General features: G+C 39.4%; 1 protein-coding gene across 4 annotated transcripts in view; it reads left to right on the top strand.

The window, feature by feature from the left end:
- The window catches only part of CNTNAP5 (contactin associated protein family member 5), a 318,700-nt gene that overhangs the window by 82,300 nt on the left and 211,918 nt on the right, over positions 1-24,482 (top strand). For 3 of the 4 annotated variants that reach the window (XR_013929928.1, XM_080398711.1, XM_080398710.1), the window contains exons 2-3: positions 9,591-9,701; positions 16,284-16,477. Coding sequence is in view for 3 of the 4 variants with exons in the window: in XM_080398711.1 (XP_080254837.1) it covers positions 9,591-9,701; positions 16,284-16,477 (305 nt within the window). In the remaining variant the exon portion in view is untranslated. The remainder of the gene's footprint in view (positions 1-9,590; positions 9,702-16,283; positions 16,478-24,482) is intronic. The other variant, XM_080398712.1, reaches the window with a different exon arrangement.

The following is a 24,482-nucleotide window of genomic DNA, read 5'->3' as shown; positions in this document are numbered from 1 at the left end:
CACTTACTACTACCTTCATCTCTGTTAATCCTTGCTTACAGCCTGCAAATTGAACATTCTCTCAGCCTTATGGGATGCACTGAAATTCTCAGAGTTGTAATTGCCTTTCAGTATGCTATCCTGCATGTTACATGATTTGAACAAGTTCTCTTCCAAACAGAAGACATTTAGTGAGCCCCATACTGTGTATTTTTTCCCTTTAATCAGTTTTATCCATGAGTTCACAAAGATTCAAAGGAAAAATAGAAATTGAATTCACTTGACCATGATTGATCTGAAAATTCAAAGGACAACCTCATGGTTATTGATGGCTTTTAAATTGCTGTGCATTGTTACCTGGGTATGCCTCTGAAATTCATCAGCATTCCACGCCTTTCTGGCTGCTTCTGTTGTTTGCTTAGAGATAGCAGCTGTGAATTTAGATGTGCACAAAACAACCTTACCAGACAAAAAGGTATGGCACCATCTGAAAGTCTTTGCAATACTGCCTGTGTAAATGAGCCCTTTTCTGGAGAAGTCTGTAGGAAAACCAGAGCCGAAAAATTGTGTTTGAGCATGAGGATGCCAAGGTCTGATCAAGTTTCCCACATAATGGAGATTGCCCAACTTCATTGTCCTTCTGAAGCGGTGGTTGGATCAAAAAGAGAACGGGAATGGGACATCACACATGCAGATACTAATGGGTCTTGCTCAAAGGACAGATGAAACTGTAGCACTGCAAACAAACTGAGAGTATATGAACCGTAGTACTGTGCTGGGGAAGCAGAAGGAGATGACAACTTATGAAGGGCTAATTCTCCCTTAACTTCCCTTCTTACATTCATCCCTGAACTCATGCGGATCAGGGTCAAGTGCTGAATCCTCAAAAGGAAACCCACCATGGGAACTGGATTCTTGTTTTTATTCTCTAAGGTACTCCTACTAACACTGTGCACCTCTGCAGAGGCAGAGTAAGGTAACAGGATTCTTTACTAAAGGGTCTGATTTTGTGTCTGTGGTCACAGGTGAGATGTTGGTAAGCAGCTGGTGTTGGGATGCTCCACTGAAGTTTGCAGCACTGCTGCTGCGAGCGTGGTGAATTTTAAGGTCACTCAAGGTGTGAGGAATATCACAGATGTCTATCTGTAGGAAAGACCTAGTTTGGAGAAGTAATCAGAACTATACTTCTGTCTCATTGGGCCGAATATTAGGTGGTAGAAAGTGGCATGGCTCTACTTAGATTGCTGAAGCTATTCTATTTCACATTGGACTGGAAAACGGATTTCTTTTTCCCCAGTGGTGTTAGTTACCTGAGATGGTCCATTCTCCCTACCCCCGCAAATGAAGCGCTCCCATTTCCCAAATTGGTTTTCATGTTCCAGTCAGCATGGTAACCTATTTGATGCTGCTGTTGTTCAGAAAGTTTTTCTTTATTTCTGTCCTGGTGGGTTTCTTTTGTTGTTTATTTTTTGTTGGTTTTCTTGTTTTGTTTTTTTTTTTTTTTTTTAAAGAAACGTTATTCTCTTTGAAACAAGTATTTGCATTCCTATTTAAAATATCATATTTAGACAACTTGGAAAAATTGTTTCACTGATGAATTCCTGAACAATCTTAACACTGAGTAACATCAGGAGAAAATCTGCCTCATCCCCTCTGCATTTTAATTTTGTTTGTGAATGCCTGTACTGAACTTGGTCCAGCTGCCTCTGATTATTCTTGTATTTTTCTTCTAACAGTGAGTCTTGCAGCCTTGCTGATGGGTGCAGATACATTAACAATGTTTTGTCCTGCAAATTCAGTGTTGTACATATTATAATATTTTAAGGTAAATGCTGTTCTGTTTTTTGAAATCCACAGTTTAATTGATGGAGTCCCAAACTCCTTCAGTGATGACCTCTAGTGAACAGAGCATGCTTGCTGCAGGTCTGAAGCTTTTGAAGGGCATCAAGTTTGGTTTTGTGAGTGCTGCTAAAACCTCTGAGACTTTAAAAGGTGGCCTTCATCTTTGAACTATATCAACTGCTTTGTTTGAAGTGCACAAGTAAGGAGCCTTGTGTAGGCCAGGATAAAAAGGATGCTTGTGATACTGTGTGGCCATTGTGAAGGACCTCTGTGTTCTTGAATTGTATTTTTCATAACACAGAAAAAACTGCCCTGTGCTGACAAAATCACTTGCCTGTGTTTTCCTGTACAGAAAGGCAATCTCTGGATATATTGCCTTACCATGTATTGAAGGGATTTATGCTGTCTGTCCACTAAAGAGTGTTAATGTCAAAAAGGCAAACTTCAGATATAAAAGCTTTCCATCCCCTGGGTCAGCTTTGTAGCTTTCTGATCTCAGGCCAAAGATCAGAGCACTCTCAAATTAACAGGATCTCACAAATGTGGAAGAAAAAGGCAGATATTTACAAGAAGCTTTATATTCTGAGTAGAAAGTTCTAAGAACACTTGACAACTGCTGTTACACCTGCTGAGAGTAAATCACAGCTTTGGACAATGGTACGCTTTCACAGGTTTGTTCATTGGAATATAAATGTTGACAAGCTGAGTCACCACATCCTTTTGATGTGGTCTTCTTTTCTATATGGAAATAACAGTGTTTTCAGTAATTATTGAAATCTCAGGCTATCCTCTTATTCAGTGGATTTCTGTGACAGATTTGCTGTTCATTGGCACCAGCGCATTCCTGTAACAAAAAAAAAAACACACCAACAACCCACCACCAAAAAAATCACCTGTGATTTAAAGAAAAATGTATATTATAAGATAAAGTGATGGATACCTTCACTTTCTAGATGCAAACGTTATGACTCGCCTAAATGGGATGGACTATGACAAAGCCAGAATCTGGGAACATTCATTCCTTAAGCATAAGACCATTTTTCTTTACCTAATTTTTGTTGGTAATTGGCTTTGTCTGATGTTCTTTGATGCTCTTGAAACAAGTATTGCATGTGTATATTAGTTTACTGGAGCTGCAGTATTTGAAATTCATGTTATGGCTTCATGAGCCCAGGCGTCACGTGATCGCTCTGTTCCTCAAATTTGACTCCTACTGCATTATTGTGAGTAGGAGCTAATGGCAGACATGCTTGTTTCAGGAAAAAAAAAAAAGGACCCACTATTGAATTGGAGTTTCCTGAGAGCCCCTTGTGTTATTCAGAATCAGACTTGACCACTTTTTGTGAGACAAGGTTACATGTGCAGACTGTATCATAAAAGGAAGCTCTATAAATGCACTGATTGAGTAATACTTTTATGTCAAGGTTTACAGACATATGAAAGAACACTTACGTAGTTTACAGTCATTTAAGAAGAGTTCATGGTTAGCTTAACTATTGATGTTTATTTGCAGTATACCAAGGAAAGAAAAAGGAACCTTGTGCGGTTAAGTACTTTCTCTAGCGTCTTATATCTTGAAAAATATGCCATGCCTCCATGCCTTTCAGCTAACAGATGGAGTTCACAGCTGTGCATGTGAATGTAGCTAGTCTCTAGGAAAAAGAAGAAGAAAAAAAGGAGGAAAAAAAAAAAGAAAAAAGCATGTATTTTTACAGATAAATGGTTTATCTTTCTAAGAATCACTTACTAAGATATTCGTGGTAGTGGAACCTAGTAGTGCGTGGTAGTCCCGGTGAGATGCTGTGTGTAGAAACTCTTGATATGGACATATTCTCTGTCTCTTCCAAATCTGTAGCCATACTCTGCATTACTACATTTCTTGTGTCTTGTTTGTTTGTTTGTTTGTTTGTTTGTTTTTTGGGGGGGGGGATGTCGAGAGGGTGTTGGTTTTTTTTCCCCTCGCAGAAGCTCCTCCTTCTCCCATACGCAAGCATCTTATTGAACTTTAAAGGTGGAAGGTTAATTTCCACAGTAAGTCTAAATATTTTTTTTTCCTCTTTGCAAAGGAGAATTGTAGCTACAGAAGGCAGGGGAAAAACAGATGAAGTGGAAGGCATCAGCTGTCACTCCTGAGCACTGTTAGAGGCATGGTACAAAATGCATGGTTTACGTCTTTAAAACAAAGTACGCCATTAAGTGGGTAATGCGAAGAGGACTTTTATCTAGCCTATAAATACCAGTGAATCTTCTCAACTTCAAATCCCTGTACGAAGACAATTTACAATTGCAATCAAAATGATGCACACAATTTAACTTCAGCACCATCTGTAACTCGGCTGGTATTTTAATAATGAATAAAATTATGTCTTGGCAACAAAAGTCCCATTTAAATAAAATACCTTTAAGTTCCAAGTGAGGCCTCCAACAGCAAGCTACAAGGCCCCTAATTTACCCTGAAATTTCCTTCATGTTTACTATAAAATAGATATATCTACACTTAAATAGCAAGCTGTGGCCAAAGGGTCTGTGTAATTCTGTGAAGCCCTTTGTTAAACTACCTCTGAAGCTCAGGGATGTGGATCAGGCAGGGGTCTGCACAGCTGCTCGCAAGCCCTCCTGCCCTCATTGTACAACTTGTATCTTGTTCAGCAGAGACCTGTGAGCAAGGTCTGATCTGGGAGCTCTTCGCTATTGTACCAGGCCCTGTGTACTTGAAGAGCAGGAGGCAGTTATCTTCCCTTAAAAAGCCTTTTATTACTGTGGGATGATGCAGGAGGCATGTCACTTACCCTGTTTTGAATTCATCTTTTGGACTCTGTTATGAGACCAACCTATACCAGTTTCTGGGTTATAATTTTCTCTTCTTTTTTACCTTTTCCAATGTGTATATTTTGCAAAGAGGAGGTAATTTTTGCTCTGTTAATAGTTTCTGTGCTAAGAACTGTTCCCTAACCTTCCTTCAGTTGCATTGTTGAGCGATACTAGTTCCATGAACCTAATCTGGGTGCTGCAGTCTTCTGGTATTTATAACTATTTTATGATGCTTATGGTTGCTAATAGAGTAGCTGAAGCATAGACCACAGTCTTACTGGGGCCTGTCAAATACTCTCCACGTACAGTGATATGAGATCATTAGTGTAAGTATGATACTACTTATCATACTGATCAGTGATCTTAACTAACAATATACCACCACATAGAGGTGAGCGAGCTTCACAGTCAAATATTTTCTGTACATTTTTCTCTGTGAGGGTACAGTGCTACTAAAAACAGTTCAAATCTGATATATGGGAGATCTGTGGAGCTCAAGGATTGGTGATTTTTCATTCATTGCGTCTTCTTTTCAAAGCTTTCATTAAGAAAACATTAGTGACCTTTATGGATGGCCTTCACAAGTGGAAATCAATGTGTTTTGTCCCACTGATCCTTCCACTAGAGAAGGGAAATAGCAGCAGGACAGGTTTATTAACGCATCTCAGTCATGGCTGATAAGGACCATGCCTGTGTTCCAGGGACTGATCCTCTTCAAAGGACAGGGTGAAAGAAACACTAGTGTGTTCACAATGGGTTTTGGGGGTTTGTGGTTTTCTAAATACCTTCGAATTCCACTAATCGGAAATCTAAATTTATGTTGGTTGCTGCCACTGAATGTTGTCTCAAGCTTGAAGAAAGCTATAAACTGGACCATGCGATGCCTAACACTGATGTAAAACATGTATTAGAAGAATTAGGAAAGTTGGGCTGAATCTCTTAAGTTCGATGCAAACTCAATTTTGGCAATATTTTAGCTGTGTTTCAGAAGCCTGCCATGCTTCAGAAGAATTTGGAATCCCATCTCTCTAGGACTTGTATACGTTTTTCTCAGTTATTTTTTTTGTACTTGTCACAGGCACTGAAGGTCTTCACAAAATACAGAGCTTAATTAAATACATGGGCGAAAGGCCTTTTGTGAAGTTCCCTTTTTTTTTTAACTATTAGCTAAAGCTGGTATCTGGCATGTTTTGAAGGAACCCAATAGTTCTAGTGTATAAATCTCACTTAGATGTTTTTGCATGAACAATTATATTTGTGTTTTTAAATAAAATGTCTTGGAGAAAATTAAAATACACAGGGAAAGGGGGAGAGAAAATTTCCCTGTTTTTACTTGGAGGGCAATTAAAGCTACAAGAAAAGAATCAAAACCAATAAACCAAACAATTTCATATTGGTGAGTTTCTCATTTCTTTTTTGTTAATTTATAATTTTTTCTAAAAATAAAAAATGAAGAAAAATCCAGTTGATTCGAGTAAATAATGTGTGACACTGTAAATGCTATCCATAATTGCCTGTTTCTCAGAAGTCAGTTTAGTCAAGGTCAGCATCCATTTCTCAAATGCAAGTCAACATCTGTATTGTTACGTGATTTGCATGAAGTAGGTGGCTTATAGATACAATTAGACACACTTTTTTTGTGCTAGTTATCTGGTCAGCAAGGAAACAGGAGAAAATGACTGGCTAGTGAATGCTTTTCTTTGTGAGCGTCCTGTTGTTTTAAGTGATTCTGTAGTATAGAATTTTTATTTGTTAAATGCAATGTTCTTAATAGACATATAATGCAGTTGACTTAAAGAAACAAAGTTCTTGTTCTGACAGGCAAACAGCCAAAGCAAAAGGAGTAGGGCCAGGAACTAGAAACATGGAGCACTTGCAATAAACGTCTCTTTCTGTCACACCGAGTGAGGGATGTGAAACCTTTTGAAATGTGTGTGCTGGGATTGTATAGTGGGAATCAGGATACACACAGGTTTTGCTTTTGCTTGTACTGTAGGTCTTCTCTGACATTGTATAAGCACAAAATGTTTCATCTCTTTTCTGGTCAGCACCCAGCACAAAAAGAAATATGATAATACCCTTTCTTAGAGAGTTTTGTAAGCTGGAGAGGTGTGTGTTGAGTGGTTGTTTTGGTTTGTTTGGTTGGTTGGTTTGGTTGGTTTGGGAGGGATTATTATTTTTTCTAATTCTGCCTTCTCATGGAAGCAGAGCCTATGGGATGTTTGTCGCTGTATGTGCACATCGTACCTTTTTGAGTACTGTGGCCTATTTCAGTTCAATTTTACAAACAGATATCAATCTCACATCTGTACAGTTTGTGTGTAGTGTCTCTGACAAGGGATGCATCACAGCTGTTCTGCATATGATCTGGATTGTTGTGCATATACAAGTTGACTAATACATCCCAAGCACTTTACTGTACTTTGAAATTTCATTTGGCGTGTAAAGGCTGTGCCGTGTCCTGCACTGTAGGTCTGTGAATGTAGAGCTGTTAGGTGCAACCTCCAATCTTGCAAGGTTAGTTTTGACTGAGGGAAAAGCAGAAGAGTGACCTTACATCTCATAAAAATATGCATTCAAAAACCAGCTTCACTTGGAGGAAATTCCTGCTTGCACTCTAATCAGTCATTAACACTCTTATCCATTGGAAGTTGGACCGTGCTCTCAGAACTATCTTCAAATTGTTAATGCAGTCCTAAATCCTTATAATTACATGCTTTTGTAGTTAGATATGAATTCAGGGAAGGGTTCCTGCCAGTAAGTGGGCTTTTTGTAGAGCAAACCAAGTAAGGACCCCAGAATTTGGTGTGAAAATGATGTCGTAGTGCTGTAGCAGCAGAGATCTATGTGAGTATGTCTGGGAACAAAAGCAAAGGATGTGGAAATGTAGACAAAGCATCTGGTAGTTATTGCTAATTGTCACTTCCCAGGCTGGAGCCTACAGAGATTCCAGGGAAAACCTTTCATGCATTGTTCTGAAATAGTTTACACTTGCTACTGTGCTGAGACACTTGGTGTCCCATAGGTATCCAATCATACCCTTGGGCTACAGTGAGAACCCAGAGATTGTCACTGTGACTTGTCATGGACAACTTGTGCATCGCAGACTGGTGCACTGTGTTCACTTGTGGTCCAGGAGCAACCACAAGGAACTGAAGACAGCCAGTATCTAGACACTATTTACATTGAAATCTTTGCATTCATTTATTTCCGCCTTTGGGTTTTAAGTGGTGCTAAATAGTCATGTAGAGCTGCCACTAAGAGCTTGAGCCTCTCTTTGAGAGGTTCCCAGCCCCTCCACTGCTTTTTATAGAATGCAGAAGTTTGCGTTTGGTGCCCTGATGAACTTACCATTTGAGATCTTTATTTAAATCACTGCTCAGGTCACAAGTGACAGTGAATTTAAGAGCCTTGTTTTAATTTACAGATTTTTTTTTTAAGTCCAGACAGAGCAATTGTGGCCTGACCTCATGCCGTGCTAGGTGGCACAGTGCCCCACAGACCCTTATGCATTGCAGTCAGCAGTTCTCTTTTGAGACTCAAAGGCAGTAAGTGACAAATAATCTGCTCAGAACCTTGGTAACTTGCTTTGTTGGCTGCTTATCCTCATGGTTAAAACATCAGTAGCATACTTGTCCTTAATTTTTCTAACTTGCAGATCTTGTCAGGCCTTTTTGCTGATGGTAACTGAAGAGTTGGAAAATATTTTGTACTGAAGTTTGCTTTTTGAGATACATCAATTAATGCACTGATATGACATACACTGATTACACTTTTTTTTTCACATAGAGCTGGATTTTGGTTACAGAAGTATCTGTGCTGTTCTAGAGAGTCATTTTGGAATGAGATGAAAAATATTTTGATGTAATCTGGCTTGCTATGGGAAAGGCACCACCCAGTTTTGAACATTTAAATTTGCTGTCATCACTACAAAGTAATTTTCTGTTTTATTACTTGTCTTTGTAGCCCTGAAGTAACTACTTCCTCCCTACCCCCCACCATCCTTGCAAACTGTATATTTACTCTGTGAATGTGAGAATACTGTGTGCCTGAGATCCCGCTAACCTGCAGGACTCTTCCAATAACTGCATCCATTTTTGCTCCATGGGAGATTCCATTAAAAATGAGAGGGGGTGGTGGTGGTGGTGGTATTATTATTATTATTCCCTACTGAAACCCTGCATTATGTTTTTGAGCGTGTATGTGACAGCACTATAATGAGCAAACTTACTTTATCTAATTCTATCCTTACTCAAACATTATGGGATCAAAAATTTAACTTGTTAGTCTAGTCCATCTGTCCTCAGATGAAGATATGAAAGTCAAAGGGGAAAGACATAGCAGACTACTCATTTGAGTGAACAAAACTGATTTGACTGCATATATGTGTGTGAGCTTGGGGAAGAAATGAAGGAAGTGTTCAGGTTTTGTAATCAAAAGGCAGCATAGGACTCTTGTAAAGCACAAGACATGCTTTTGCATGTTGCAGAAGCCCAGGTGGCATATCCCTGTGTGTCACTTCCCTATAGAAGTATGAAGTTGTTACTCCTATATTACATATCTACTCTGTGGAGAGACTTTACTGAACGTACCACCAGGGGTGTTCTCTAAAGTCTGCCAGGGCATTGCTACGTTCTTCCAGTGGCTTTTGCAGGAGTCGTTATCCTCTTTAACTGGAGGATAGATCATCAAATTCCATTCACTGAAAGGAAAACATTTTCCAGCTTTTCAAGTATTTGATGTCTTAACAACAGTTCCCATCCAGTTGCCATCCCATCAGACTGTCATTCTGGAGGGTAAATACCAGGCACACATGTGAATTCAAGTACAAGTATGCTCTTCCTCCAGTCTCTGTCTACTAAGTAAAAACAAACATCACCTCAAGATAGCACAGATTGGCGTATTTGTTGCTCATGTGATGATCTCTGTATGTTCTGTGTTTTTTGCTTTTTTTTTAGATAATTGTGATGATGCATTGGTATCTCCCTTACCTTCAACAGCCATTACCAGTTCCTCTGAGCTCTTCAGTTCTCACAGTCCCAGCTTTGCAAAGCTCAACAGGCGAGATGGTAAGGTTGCAGTATGAAATGCTTTAAACTGTTCTTTTTAATCACATTTACAAAGAATAACTTCTTATGCTGTTTGTATGCAGTGCATTCAGAGCCAAGTTGAACAGAGCTGTTAATTTATGCTTCTGAGAGCGCTCCATTTAGGAGCAATTCCTTCCTTTATTATAGAAAACTATTAAATTTTAAGTTCTCCTCTTGTAGAAATACGTTCAGATAGCCTTTTTGCTTTTGAAGAGTTCCCATAATCTTTAGAGCTTGAATATCATTAGGATTGAGGCCCTATTCTAAAATGTAGATGTTTTTTAAAGCTACTAACAACTGGATATTAAAGTCCCAGTGGAATTCAGTGATTACACAACTCTGCAGAAATAGTGAAAATGAATGAAAAAATTTTGCAGACGTTTGCTGAGAAGAATGTTTGAGGCCCAGATAATGAATGCACACATGGGGTGAAACTATTAAGTAGTTGGCGGTTTCTAGGACATCATTTGACACTGCATTGTAAATTTGGGTTGCTGGCTCCCATCTTATTCCCAAGTAAGAACCTTTAAAAGAGGATAGCCCTGTATTATTACATTACATATGACTTTCATTATAAGAAACTCTAGAAAGTACACTACTAGAAAAAAGATTTTACTAAAAAGGAAATTAGTTTTCCTACTTAAACGATCTCTGAAATGCCTGTTTTCATCAAAGACTGATAAATCTATAGAAAGACAGTAAAGGGCACTCTCTTAGATGCCTAACATAAATGATAAGATTTTGCTAGGTCATTAAAGTGTTAGATAGAAGTTACTATATCATGTTTAAGTTCCTGAACCAGTTTCTCAGCGAATAAAAGGTCATACAGTGTCTGCTCAACATAAAGTTGTAAACATTGAGCATGATGTTGAGTTTGTCCTGCCTTTGTCTCCATCTGCTAGCTGGGTCGGTACATAGACATGCTTATGTGATTTTGCAAATTGCTTTAATGACTAATTCTATCTGCAGAAAAGAGGAAGAGACTCAAAGACAATATTATTGCAAGTCAAGCTCTGGCTGTATTGTATTTTAAAGTGATATTAACAGTATCTAAAATAAATTGACAATGATTGCAATTTAAGGACAGAAAATGAAACAGGTCTTATTTAGCTGTGCTAAAGTAGATTTCCCATGCACTGGGGGATAAGGTATTCTAGTTCTTTAGACATATAGTAGTGCGTTGCTAAGATCCATTTTGTCCTTAGGCACAAATCACAGGAACAAGAAGACAGAGTAGAAAAACTGAGCTCTGAGCTAGAAAGTTTTTTCACCAGCTTTTATTTCATGTTTTGAAGGTTTCTGTGATAACTGTTGAACTAAGCCCAACACAGAGACCTAGTACCTAAATTCTACTTTGCTTAATTCTTTTGTTGCACAGACTTTTGTAGAAATGTGCAGATGTAGTGCCAGCAGAATTCATATGGGTACTTCATCTTGGAGGAGCAAGCAGTGGTAGATGGTGGCTGAAGGAACTTGTTTTGACTGGCACTTGAATGCAGTGCCAGTAGATACCTTTACAAGAAATAATATTCACTGACAAGGACTGTGCCTTGGCTTTCTAATAATGTTGGAGTGTTTTGATGAGTTGGCTTAGCTTTGTTTGTAATGATAAGACAGTGCTTCAAGTAACAGTGCCTCCAGGTGGAAAGCCAGATAAATATATTTGCTAATGTAAACATGAGTGCAACAGATGAAAATGAATTTAGAAAATACAATCCAGAGCTACATCAATAGAAAGTTCTAATTTATCAAGTTGATTCAGTAATAGATAATAACTAAAAGGCTGTTGTTTAAAACAAGGCCTGCAGCAGAAATGTGCCACTAAAAAAACAAACCACGCGAACTTACCATGAGCAAAGCTTTGTGTGAACTGCTTAGAGTGCTCAATTAAAATGCTGATAAATCTGTACTGGTAATAGTAAAGCAGTTAGTATAGTTCTGATAAATATGATTCTGAGGTATGAAATACAATACCCATGAGAGGGATTAATCGGCTTTTTGTTTACAGTAAATAAATAATGGAAAAGAATAAGAAAATTGCTACAATGTGACTGTATCAACTAAGTAAGCTTTTTCAGTTCTCTATTAACTCTCAGCCTGAGTACTCACTATAGGCAATTATGTAGGGGAATACAAAACATATATAACGTCAAAAAGAATTGGGTTTATGGCCAAGAAGTGTTTGATCTAGGCATTAAAGTAAAATTTTGCAGCAGGGAAGCACTTAGTTGCTGCAGGAAGTCCAAGAGTTTGTAGCACAGTATAAAGCCAGTTGAGCTGTTTGGAAGGCACTGTAGGGTGGAAACAAGCATTTCCTTTGCTTCGTATTAATAAGCTACGAATAAGTACAGGCATCCTGAGCAGCCCTGTAGAACATCAAGGAGCACTGACTGCATAACACTGGGCTTAAATGCAGTTTTTGGAACTATGGCAAAATGTACAAATGGTCTGAAAATAATAATAATAAAAAAAAGTATTTGATCATATTTCTCGGAGTCATATGGGTCTCCAACTGAGAAACCATCTGATCTTTGTTCTCCTCATATTTCTAGCACTATGATTTGTTGCCATGGAGAATATGAGCAATATATCAGATTCCTGTTGGACTGTTTCTCTAGTAGGGCATTTTGTCCATACCATGTTGAACCTCTCCTTTGAAATGATCCACAGAAAATGTGAAATCTGTGAACTGGGGAATGACGGTGTAGCACAATGCACAGAATCCTGTCTATACCAGTGGGAATCTGCTGGGCAGAATGGGAAAATTGTATGTTCCTCAGACATGATGTTATACAGTGCCAAATGAGTTGACTATTGAGCATCCTCTCTTTCTCTTATTTTCTTGCAAGTGGCAATGTGGTGTCTTCATACATTAGTTCTTTCCAGGCTATCTAAAAACAAGTGTGGGTGTAATCAGAGCCACATTTTGTCTGTTTTATGTTTATGCTACGCTGTTTAATAAAAGATGTATGGTCCTCTTCAACTTCCTTGTGCCCAACTGTGGGAAAATAGTGTCAGGGTTGTGGTTGTTACCTGTTCAAAGGAATTGATGTCATGGAAATTGTCTCTTCAGTAGCCCTTGCTGCCTGTTAAAGCCTTCACATGCTACCTTCTTGTCCCTTGTCTTGGGTCTACCCTGACAACTGTTCCCCAGGGTGAGCACCACTGGTGGGTAGAGGAGAAAATGGATGTAAAAGAGTTGTTACACTGTGGATGTGGTTTTTTGTTGCTTAGAAAAGTATGGGCTAGGGTGCTGACACATTCTAAGGAATGATGTGCATGAAAGCAATGTGCACAGATTGCTCTGGAAGAAGCTGCCAGTATCCCTTGTGCCACCTGCTCAGTACCACAGAGCAAATATGGAGGAAAAAGAACATCTATTGATTTCTGGCACTCACAGAAGTATTTGTTGAGAATTTGGGATACCCATAAATTAAGCAGAAGTTATGTGTTTGCTTTACTAGGAAAAGTGAGAGAGCCTAAATGGCAAAAGCTTTAGTTCTTCCCTCAGTCACACAGCCAATGTTGCTTTTCTGTTGCAGGGATTTTAACTGCTGTTCTTACAAGTCAGTAGAATTACTGTCCATCTGTGGAAGTGGTAATAGTGGAATGTTTGGAAGAAGGAAATACAGTGGATTTTTTCCCACATGGGAAAAGGTGTATGAAGCAGCTGCTGTTCTGTAAAGACATGGTCTGTTACCAATAACATCTTTCTTGCAAGACCAGCTTCTGGAGAGGTGATGCTACGAGCAGGTGTCACTACTGTGTCATGCAGTGCTTACAACTAAAGAGTGACATTCCCAACAGACGAATGTGCTCATGTGAAGAGATATGCACTTCAGAGATGCTGTGTAATTTGTAATTTGAGAGCTCAAGGTCACCATAGAACTCCCAAATTTCCATTTAGTATGTATTGTTTATTAGACTTACTTCAAAAATACAAGCCTGTTGTGTCATACTCAAACTGGAAAACAGCAGTGCATAGTAAAGCCAAATACTTTTGTGGAAAACACATCACCTTTCTGCCACTTCTAGCAGCAGAAGGGACAGAGCATAAAGTAGATAGAGTGGGTGCTAGTTATGGTGTTTTAACAAACTGCTGGGAAGTACCTGTGGTAATAAGCTTGGCTTAAGATCTTTATGTATAAACTAGAACAGAGAAAGCAAAGATTTTTTTTCTTTTTGCCTTTTTAAAATGGGAAACTCATCAAACAAATTTCTTGTTTTAACTGATTTTCCTTCATCTGTTTGTTGCTGTTTATGTTGTAGAAAGGCAATAAAGGAAAGACTAAAGTGCCCACCTTTCTTTTAATATTTATTGAAAACCTATAGAATGAGCTCTTTGGAGTGTTGAAGGGAACAACTTTATGCCACAGACCTGCCAGAACTTCTATGTCCTGCCAGTTCCTGGAATGAAACTGTAAACAAAGCAGCAACTTGTGTTCAGAGTCTATTTCAGAAAATAGATACTACAGTCCAAAGGAAGTTTTCCTTTAGCTCCCATCTACATTAGTCACAGTTCCATGTAGGAGGCATATGCAGCTTGTTGTCTTTGAATGCAGTTATATAGCTTGTATCTTAAAAGCCAGACAGAAATATATTTTATATGGTACTTGGGGAAGAAGAAACATTGTTAGGATTTTTAATGGGAAGTCTTGTAAATCCATACTTATATAAAGGTTGTATAAGAGAGCTATGAAGTAGTTGGAGAAGAATTGAGTGATGAAATTCCTAATATTCTCATTAGGTCTTTCATGGCATGCTTATAGGGGAGAGTGTTCTATTTAAGGCAGGTAAAATAATCACAACAAACATGTAGACTTCTGTTGCAATTGAAAAAGGTAAAGCAAAGCACGGCACTAGCACGCAGTATGTGTTGGTTTGGTTCCAGTTGGTTTGCTTTCCCTCGAGAGTTCTCGTCCAGGAATGAAAACTGAGTCATCCAGGGGAGCAGGGACAATACTCAATTCAAGCTGCAGAATAAACACACTTCTGTTTCAGGAATTAGGACTCAGTCCTGTCTTAATGAACTGTAAATAATGAAAAGTCTAATACCTATTCTTAGAGAAAGGAATTTCAGTTGTGAGTTGAAAAAGACAATGCATTCCAGTTGTTTGTTTTTTTTTTTTTAATTTATTGAAATTGACTGCTTTGATATAAACCACATTTATTGATTTTTCAACTTCAGTTTAATTCAATAAACTCTTCATGGAGCAGTTTGGAGAGAGAGCAGTTAATAAGATTAAAATATTAAGGTAAATCTAGCTGTTTATAACTAAAGTTTAGTGATGCTTTTTGTTTGGAAACACATATTTGGAATTACTCTTGTGGTTTACATGAGGAATTGTTAATGCTTTGCTCTCAGCTCTGTATTTCCCCTTCCTTCCCAATGTAATTATGTTCACTGTAATCACACAGAAGTACTTTAGTAAACTTTACTAATAACGGTAAAACAAACAAGATGATGGGTTGCAGAAGCAGTGACAGCATGAAAATTTGCTGCTTTGGAGACTTAGTAACAGGCTTCCGTGTTCTTCTTAGCTGCGTTGTAAGGCTAAAGTGAATGCTGAATGTATACAGAGATTAAATGTGTGCAAGTAGAAACAAGTTAAAATAAACACAGCCTATAATTTAAGGGTATAAAAGAAAGCAAGAGAACATAAAATAATATATTTCAGCCTGGAAGGATTTGCCTTTAAGCATAAGCTCACATTTACTGTAGTGAGTGAAGTGAAACTCAAGCAGTGGTTGCTGTTCTGTGTTTCATTGCCTTAACTCCGAAAGAATTCAAGGGATCGTACATATACTTGTCCTTTAAAAGTAAAGATGAGTTACAAGCTACCAGCTTCCTTATGATTATGACTTCTGAAGTCTCTATTCCTGAATGGAGAAGTGGATCAAGGAAGTGGATAGCTTGCAACTTCTATCTGTCCTTACAAAGAGCTTGTTTGTTCTTTTGTTCAAGATAAAATACACGTTCACTTAACAAGCATCTTGTGTAAGGAAGAGACTACTTTCCAGTGTGAAGGCAGTCCTTTTAGTTGTTCAGTCAAATGGTCTCTAGCTTTACAATGTATTATCTGAAGTGCGTTTACAACCTGTAATTAAACTGTTCTTCCAAATACTTAATAGAGCTCAAACCAAGATAATATTTTTGCATGTCTTTCAAAACGTAACAAAAAAGAAAATGTCAAAGCCAATTAGAAATTAGAAATCAGTATTCCCAGATTTGCACAAGCATGTGAGGAGGGGATAGATATGACATTTTTTTGTGACTGAAGATGTGCCAACCTCACTGACACTTGTCCAGCTGATAAAGAATAAATTTCTTTAAAATTTCATAGAAATTCAATATTTCTTATGAACTTCAGGTTGATTAAGAAAACCTAAAGGAAGCACACCTCATGTACCATACTTCCTAAAATAAAAATATGAACAATCAGCTTTGTGTATGGGAAGTAGACTCCTCTGTGATGACCTGAAATATCATCATGGCTCTTTCTCAATTATAATTTCTTGTACTGTCATTGTCATCTAAATTATCTTTACCTAATCTTTCAGGAGCTGGTGGCTGGTCCCCGCTGGACTCAAATGAGCAGCAGTGGCTCCAGGTTGATCTGGGAGATAGAGTGGAGATTGTTGCGGTTGCCACCCAGGGCAGGTATGGGAGCTCTGACTGGGTAACCAGCTATATGTTGATGTTCAGCGACACCGGCCGCAACTGGAAACAGTACAGACAAGATGACACCATCTGGGTAGGTCTGAATTGTGCGTGGTCCCAGATCTTTCTCATTTGGGTTTATTTTGGCATTTGGAGAAACAGCTTTGGTTTCAGATTAGAGGAGTGCTGTAGTGGTGAGAGCGGATCAGAGTGACTCTACAGGGTGTTTTGATCTAAATGGGTTATGTCATTGACTGTCTGTAATACAAGTTTAGGCCCTCAGGACTACATTGTTTTTCAGACTATGAGGATGCTCAGGGCACTCAAAATGACCTGCATGCTTCTGTGCCTTGGTTGGCTTTGATTCAGGCACACCAGGGTAAACGGGGCTAATCACCTACATACTTTCCTCAGGAAATACAGAAATGAACTGTCTTACGCACACATGCTGGCCAGAACAACAGAACTCGTGCTGGGGGAGGTGGGTGGTAAATTGCTCCTTGGCTGGAGAAGGCTGGAGCTGCAGCAGGAGTTGTGGGATGACTTAGCAGATACACTAAAAGTGCTCAAGGCTTCTCCTAAAATTTTAATGCAGACTTGCTGCTTGCTGTGTTGCAAGTTCAATGTGTGGCCGTGCCAGGTGCTGTCGGTAGGACTGTGCGTGGTAGCGGTGCCACCTCAGGTGTGGATGCAGAAGTTTAAAAGTCTTCATTTCACATGGAAAATGTGAATTGTTAGTGAATTGTAAACTGTGCTATGTTTTGTAGTTCTGAGGATCAATAGTCATGGTAGTATGACAGTATGTGGTGGTAAATGAAACACTTCCTTTATGAAAACAAAAGGGAATGTTTTAAGGGTGACCAAGTAGTCTCTGGGTTTGTCTTAAATTTTTCTGTGGTTAACACCCAGGTTAAATGCTGTCTTGCAAAAGCAGATTTTGCTTCTGGAACATAATGACTGCAGATGAGGAGAGTAGTGGTGCAGCAGGATGAGGGGAGGAGGGCTGCTTAATTTTTCTCCTGAGCGTGTTGCAGGCAGTGGGGTTGCATGTACAGGGAGGTTAACTTCTACAGTTTTAAAATCCATTGCATTGCTACTGTCTTTGTTTTAGCATGGTTTGATTTAGGGAAAGCAAATTAAATCCCTCTTCCATTAGAGAGACAACTTTTCCCTGAAAACACTATGTGCTTTGTTAAAATATTATATTAAGACAAATGCATTTATTACATGTCTAACTTTTTAGACCTTTTCCATTCTGTAAACTGTTGACATTTTATTTTCTTTAGTAAATTTTTCTTGTTAAAGGGAAACTTGAAAAGACAACAGTAGAATTTACCATAGCAAATCTTTATGCCCTAAGGAGCCATTTTTGTGAGTTTCTGACCTGGCACCTAATATTGTGCACTAGAGTAAGAACAAACCTAGCAGGCATTTAACAAGTAATGAGGATTTATGAAGACCCTGAACTCATCTTGTTTTACTAAGTGGTCAGGCGTGAAGTTGAGTCAGAGCAGACCCTGACCCAACTTCTAAAGCTTCAGTAGGTCTAGAAGCTTGCTTTCTGCAGGGGTGATTTTTGTACATTTTTCTAATGGAAATAGTCATAGGCTACAGAGGATGGTTTAGTATATAATTAAGGAAAAATGAAACAGAATTTGGATGTGCAAAAGGTAATACTGAGGAAAGGTTTGAATATTTTTCCCCTCAGATTAGTTTCTAAAAGTCACACTGATCATGTGAGCTAGTAACATAATTCCAGTCCAGAAGAAAGATTTGCTCCATGTTCCCTGACAGAGGGCTTGAAGGGATTGTTAGGATGCATCACCATACTTTGCTGTTGGGAGTATGTAATAGTGAAAATCCAGAGTTGGCTTACTTGACATTTCATTACACTCTACAGTCCGCCTAAACTGGCAAGTCTCATTAACACCTAGGAGCTTATATGTCTGCCCATGGAATTAATAAATTTCAAGAATTCCTCCTGTACAATTTTTATTCTGACGAAAGAGAAAGTTGATTCTTTATTCTTGGTTCTTTTGGATTTGTTTCATGGAATTAAATTAAATCTTGAGAACCATTCAGAGCACAAAGAGGCAAGTCGAAGAGGCTTTCAGAAGTGTGTACAGAATTATAATTTCAAATGTTGCAGTGTTTCTGTTTTATTGGCAGTTATCTTTTCCTTAGGTTTTCTTTTTATAACACAAAATTAAAATAGAAGTGGGCTGTTGTGGTGGTTTGACCTGGGCTGGTGCCGGGTGCCACCCAGCCGCTCTGCCTGTCCCCTCAGCTGGGCCGGGGAGGGAAAATGCAGCGAAAGGTTCCTGGGCCGGGATTAGGGCAGGGGGTCGCTCACCAGTGACCGTCACGGGCAAAGCAGGCTCGGCTGGGGGAAACTAGTTTAACTTACTACCAGTCACATCAGTGGAGTGTAATAAATAAAACCGAATCTTAAAATCACCTTCCCCTACCTCTCCCTTCTTCCTGGGCTGCCGGGGGGGGGGATCTGCTCCCCCGGTGCCCTCCATGGGCTGAGGGGACAGCCCGCCTCGCCGGGGGCTTCGCTGTGGCTGCCGGGGCATCTGCTCCAGCACATGGAGCCACTCCTGATAAGACCAGTTTAATAATTGGAATAAAATACTACTACTACCAACAATAATGATAAATTGTAATGAAAAGGAAAATAACAAATAACAAAGAGAAACAAAACCCCAGAAAGACAAGTGATGCAAATGAAAACAATTCTCAGCACCAACTGACCGATGCCCAGCCAGTCCCCCAGTAGCAGCCACACGGCCAACCTTCTCCCTACTTCATTGCTAAGTGTGATGCCACATGGTATGGAATGTCCACTGGGTCCATTGTGGTCAGCTGTCCCGGCTGTGTCCCCTCCCAGCTCCCCGGGCACCCCCAGCCTCCTCGCTGGTGGGGCTGGGTGAGGAGCAGGAAAGGCCTTGACCCTGTGTAAGCACTGCTCAGCGATAACGAAAACATCCCTGAATTATCAGCGCTGTTTTCAGCACAAATACATAACATATCCCCATACCAGCTACTATGAAGAAAATTGACACTACCTCAGCCAGAACCAACATTTCTTCCCGTTCTTTTTTTGTGATGGCTGGGTGGTCTTTCAAAGCAGGTTTCAAGGTCAGAGTCTCCTATGTCAGGGCAAGGTAGCAAGTTACCAGCTTCTCTCTCATGCACAGGGTGTGGAGGTGTTAAAATTCAGGTTATTGTGGAAAATGTTCAGAAATATCAGATGGCTGGGTGGGGAACACATCCCCCCACCTCCACAGACTTTTAACTTTGAAGCTTTTTTTTTGCTCTCTTTAGGGACACGATTTTAGTACTTCTGTGTCCGTCACGACTTTGAGCTTTTTAAGATGTCCTTTTAAATGTTTGTGTACAGCTAAAAGGAGTAGCATTTTACCCACTTTATTGCTTTTTGTTTCAGAAGGCTGTGCCATTTCTAACTTAAGAGGTGGTCAACACTGACTCATATAGCTCAGATGAGACTGTGAAACCTAAATCGTTATTGCCTGGAGATCATTAGATGCTGTCTACTGTATCAATACAACATATTGATATGCACTGGACCTGTAAAGTTTGCTGATACAGCTTCCACTTCAGTAAAACTAGCTGGAAGTTTGTGCTTTACTATATGAATATTACTGAGCATCTCACACCGATTGCTCACTGGTGACAACATTCACTTGCAGCTGTTGAAAGGGGAGTCCGTACCAGTATAAAGGACCTAAACAGTCTGGTGAATCTGTTTTCTGAAGGCAATATAACTATGCGGAGAACCATTTGACAGAGTAACATGTATGGAATATACAAAAAGAAGAGTGCAAGAAGCACCTGGGTTTCAAGGCAAGCATTTGATTTCAAGTAGAAATTTGAGGTTTCACTTCCGTTTTAATTTGTCTGCGTTCCAGCAAAGGAAAATAGAGTCTTGAAATGTCTTCTCCACTATGTCTGTTAAACTAAAACTGGCAGAAATCCTTAATCTCTACTCAATCCAAGTCAGATTTGAACCGTAGTTTCTCCCAGCCTATCTGCATGACCCAGAGACAAAGTTACGGCATATTCCTAGCTGGCTGCACTTCAGGGCTCCCCTGGAGGAGGATGTAGTGGCACAGCTTTTCCCTGCTGCATTTCATGGGCCATCAGCCACATTTGGTGGAGACAGCAGGAAGGCAATAAGTAGTTCCTTTCATAATCCCTGAGTAAATCCACCCAGATGAAACTTTTCCTAATCATGTCTTCACAAATGTCTGATGCTCCATATTGCAAGTGGTGCTCCTGAGGAGTTCTTTCCAGCCATCTGGGTATAGATTTTGTCCACCCATATGGCATATGTGTCCTTCAGTGCATCTGAGACCAGCGTACATAAATTCTTTATTGGGCTGCCGATAAGACAGACGTTTGCACACCAGTATATATGACATATCACTAGTAAAAATCCCTTTCTCTTTATAGAGATTACAAGGCTTATTAGCCTCCTCTCATGGCATGCATGCAGCTCCCATCAACTTCACCATTAATGAGAGCTGCATAGACAGATCGCGAGGAGAATCAGAAAACCTCTTACATTTTCACTCAGCCTGTGTTTATGATGTTAGTAAATTCTGCAGCTGGAGTTGAAGACAAGACAGATTAGCCATTTAAAACCAATTTTCCAACCCCATTTGTATTTAAATAATCTTGTTACAAAAGGACTTTGTGGTTCAGAGCAAACTAGACTTATAATTATATTTTCAATATGGATAAATCAGCTGTGTGTGGACACACTAGCTATTGATTGGAAGACATAAAATATAAATCTTATCGCTTGTAACAAGTAAATGATTTTCCAGTGTTTTTAAGTGTTGAATAATTCAGAATTTACTTTACCTGCATACACGCTACAGCTTGAGTCGGTCCAAATTTAGTATATTACTGGGACAAAAGTCTGGGCTGTGATACAATGCTATTTCATTTTAGACAGCAATTTTTGTGCTATCTGTATTGAAGAGTATTTTACAAAGCTGAAAAATGCAATTATGCAGAAAGACACAAAGGAAAGAGGACGGAGCAAGCATAGATGTATGCAACAAAAGGAAAAAAGACATGTTATTTAGTCAAAGTTTTGAAAGGAGAAGGGGAAGTTATGGAATTGGAGATAAAGGGAGACTGTTCTGATAGTGGCAGAGAAGGCTCTTACATTAGAGCAATGAACCTGTGCAGAAAGGCAATGAAGGGGAAAAGTGGTACAGCAAGGACATAGTTCATATGCTGTGCAAACACATGCACATGCTTGCACTTACTAAGCAGAAGTTTGGAGCTGGCTGTTGATGAAGCTTCTTACACATCTGCTGTCCAGCTCCTCATGGAAGAGAGAAGATAGCTTCAGGTGGAAGGCGGGCTGTGAACCCTAACCCCACAGCTGGATCACAAGATAAGAAGTGCATCTCTGGTGTTGGATCATGATATCTGGATCATGCAAGGTATGGAGCAGAGCTTTCCCCATGGAGAAGTGCCACAATGTCAATCCCTCTTGCAGGTGCGAGGGTGTTGTGCAAGGGCTGGAGAGTGGACAGGAGGCTGAAGATGCATTGGGAATATGCAGTTATCAAGGGAGCAGGAAAAGTGTTTAACAGAGGTGATGAAGATCCTTTGCATCCCCTTTCCTTGGGAAAATTCTTACTTGCATGTGTGAGCTTTTGCCGGACCAGAGGCTTTTCTAATGAAATCTAGAGGGTTGCTCTTAATTGGCTTATAAATCTACAGGAGTGCTGTAAACTTATCCCATTTCTACCCTAGCTGGATAATGATTGTGGAACTGTTTTGGTGAGTTAATCATCATGAACATAGTTAGAATATTAATCTTCTTGACAGATCTATAGTTGTGCTAATTTATTCTAAAGCATCTTTTAGCTCCTAGTCCTAACGCCCTCCAAGCAAGGCCAGAGCAAAAATCAACCTGTAGCAATGAGAAGACCTACATTTTTTGTTCGGATTAGAGAATGAGTTTCTGCTTGTCTTGTTATAGTACTTCCTGCTGTACTAGTATTCAGATATATTTAGTCTCTTCTATGCACCTTAATTATTGCCAGGCAAATAGGTGTTAAACAGCAAGTATTTATGGATTATTTCCTTTTCCATGACCTTTGCCCTAAGAAGCAAAGAAGGAAAACCCCAGATTGCTACTTTCAAGTAGGAACGCAGGAACCAATTCAGCCTTGCTGCAGGGAAGCAAGGTTTTTCAAAGGTTCTCCTTGCTTCTCCTGTAAGAGCTATGCTATTACAGGTTTTGAAGAGGCAGCCATTATCCGTTTGTTGTGTGTAGAACTGTTCCAATTTAAGACTGCCTGATTCCAAGATGCTGTTTGGATATAACTGATTTGCTTCTAGCTCTGGTTTAACTTACTGAGCTGGCTGCAAACCTGGCCTCTTGAGCATGTTCTCAGGAAATCTGTCTTTCTTGCTATCACCAGGACAGTTCTCCCATTGGGAGGATAATTCAAAGCGTCAGTATATCTGTTTTTGTTAAGTGCACTCTGTATGGATTTATGCCTGAATAAAATGGATATACTTAGATTGCAAATTACCCTCTAGTGTTGAGATACTTGAGTTAGCCTTAAGCTAACTGAATTTTGTATGAAATCTGTGACCTTACAATGTGCTTTTTTAGTTGGTTAACTGTAAAGTGATATTAAGGTGGAGTCTAGAGAATTTAATGCTGATATTAACATGATATCCATCAGCAATGTCTTCAGTAATTCTCCATGCTTGGTATTTGGCAGCAGTTCACCCTGACCCAGGAAACTACAAGAAATATGATTATTTGCCATCTGTGCCATCATCACTGACCTTCTACTCTTATTCCTTTGCAAGCTGCCTGAAATGTACCTTTTCTGTAACCATTTAGGACAGGAAGGCTGTGACATGTTCCTTGATTTCTCGTTCCTACATCCTAGATCTTCTGTACGATCTTGACTCTCCACTGCTTCATGCTAGGGACTATAGGGTATGGCTCCATAGTGTTGGCTCTAATGGATTGGAGTGGAAAGAGTGGCTGGCATGGTTCTGGTTGGTGAAGTCTGGCCCTAAAACATGTCTTCCAACTGTCTCCAGCAGATCTGTCTGCTACCACCAGAAAGCTATTGTTTTCCTTTCCAGGCATCTACTAAGAGAGTAAATGTTAGTGCCAGCACGCTGAGATGACTGATGTGGAAAACAGGGGACATTTCCTCTCAGATGGGGATTCTAGCCAGCAACTCCTTTATATGAGTAGACCAAGTTTTATTATTCTTGTTTGCAAATCACGTTCTATGGTATGTGAAGCTATAAATAAATGCCTTTACAAATTATAAATCCATCTGGAACAAATAGTGCTTCAGTCCATATGCTTCCAGAGCTCAGGTCTTGGTGAGTTTATTTGCAGTTGTGTTACATTTTGTAACAACTGAGAATGGCTCTAGCTGTCTTAACAGCCAATTCTTTGGGGAAACTGACTGACATGAGCACTCTTACTGTACTATCATGTACTATAAAATAAGACAGCTTGTCCTGCTGCTGAAAAGTGTATCATTTCTACTAAATCGCTCTTAGATTAGGTTAATCTGAATAAATAACTAGGTTATCAGCTCTGCTGGTTTTACTTGCAGTGTTCAGGTCTTGAGCAACTGTTATAAGTTCGTACCTATTTTGCTCTGAGTCCTTTCTAAACTTTGCATTGTTCCTTTAGTGAAAAGGTCATGAACAGACAAGTAGAAACATGTTGCTTATGGCTAGCAGAAATGGCACATACAAAGAAGAGGCGAGCTGTAAACAAATAATTGCAAACCACTTTATGACTGAGATTTTAAGATAATAAACATTGATAGCATTTTGTTATATAGACACCAGATTTAGTGGTAAGATGTGCTAGTAAACTGGTGAGCACCTTGAAAGGAGAAGAGGAGAAAGGACAGAATTACCATGATACCTGAAATGGAGATGAGGACACAGAGGAGACAGACAAAGAGAGATAAAGCTATAGGTAATGACCTATAATGCCTAAGCTGGAATAAAGGCCTTTTTCATTACATCTTCAGTATCAGCAGAAACCAAGGAGC

The sequence above is a fragment of the Falco punctatus genome (genome assembly GCF_963210335.1).
Source record: "Falco punctatus genome assembly, chromosome: 8".
NCBI lineage: Eukaryota > Metazoa > Chordata > Aves > Falconiformes > Falconidae > Falco > Falco punctatus.
The sequence above is the reverse complement of the archived record's forward strand: the minus strand, read 5'-3'. Positions and strand labels throughout refer to the sequence as shown.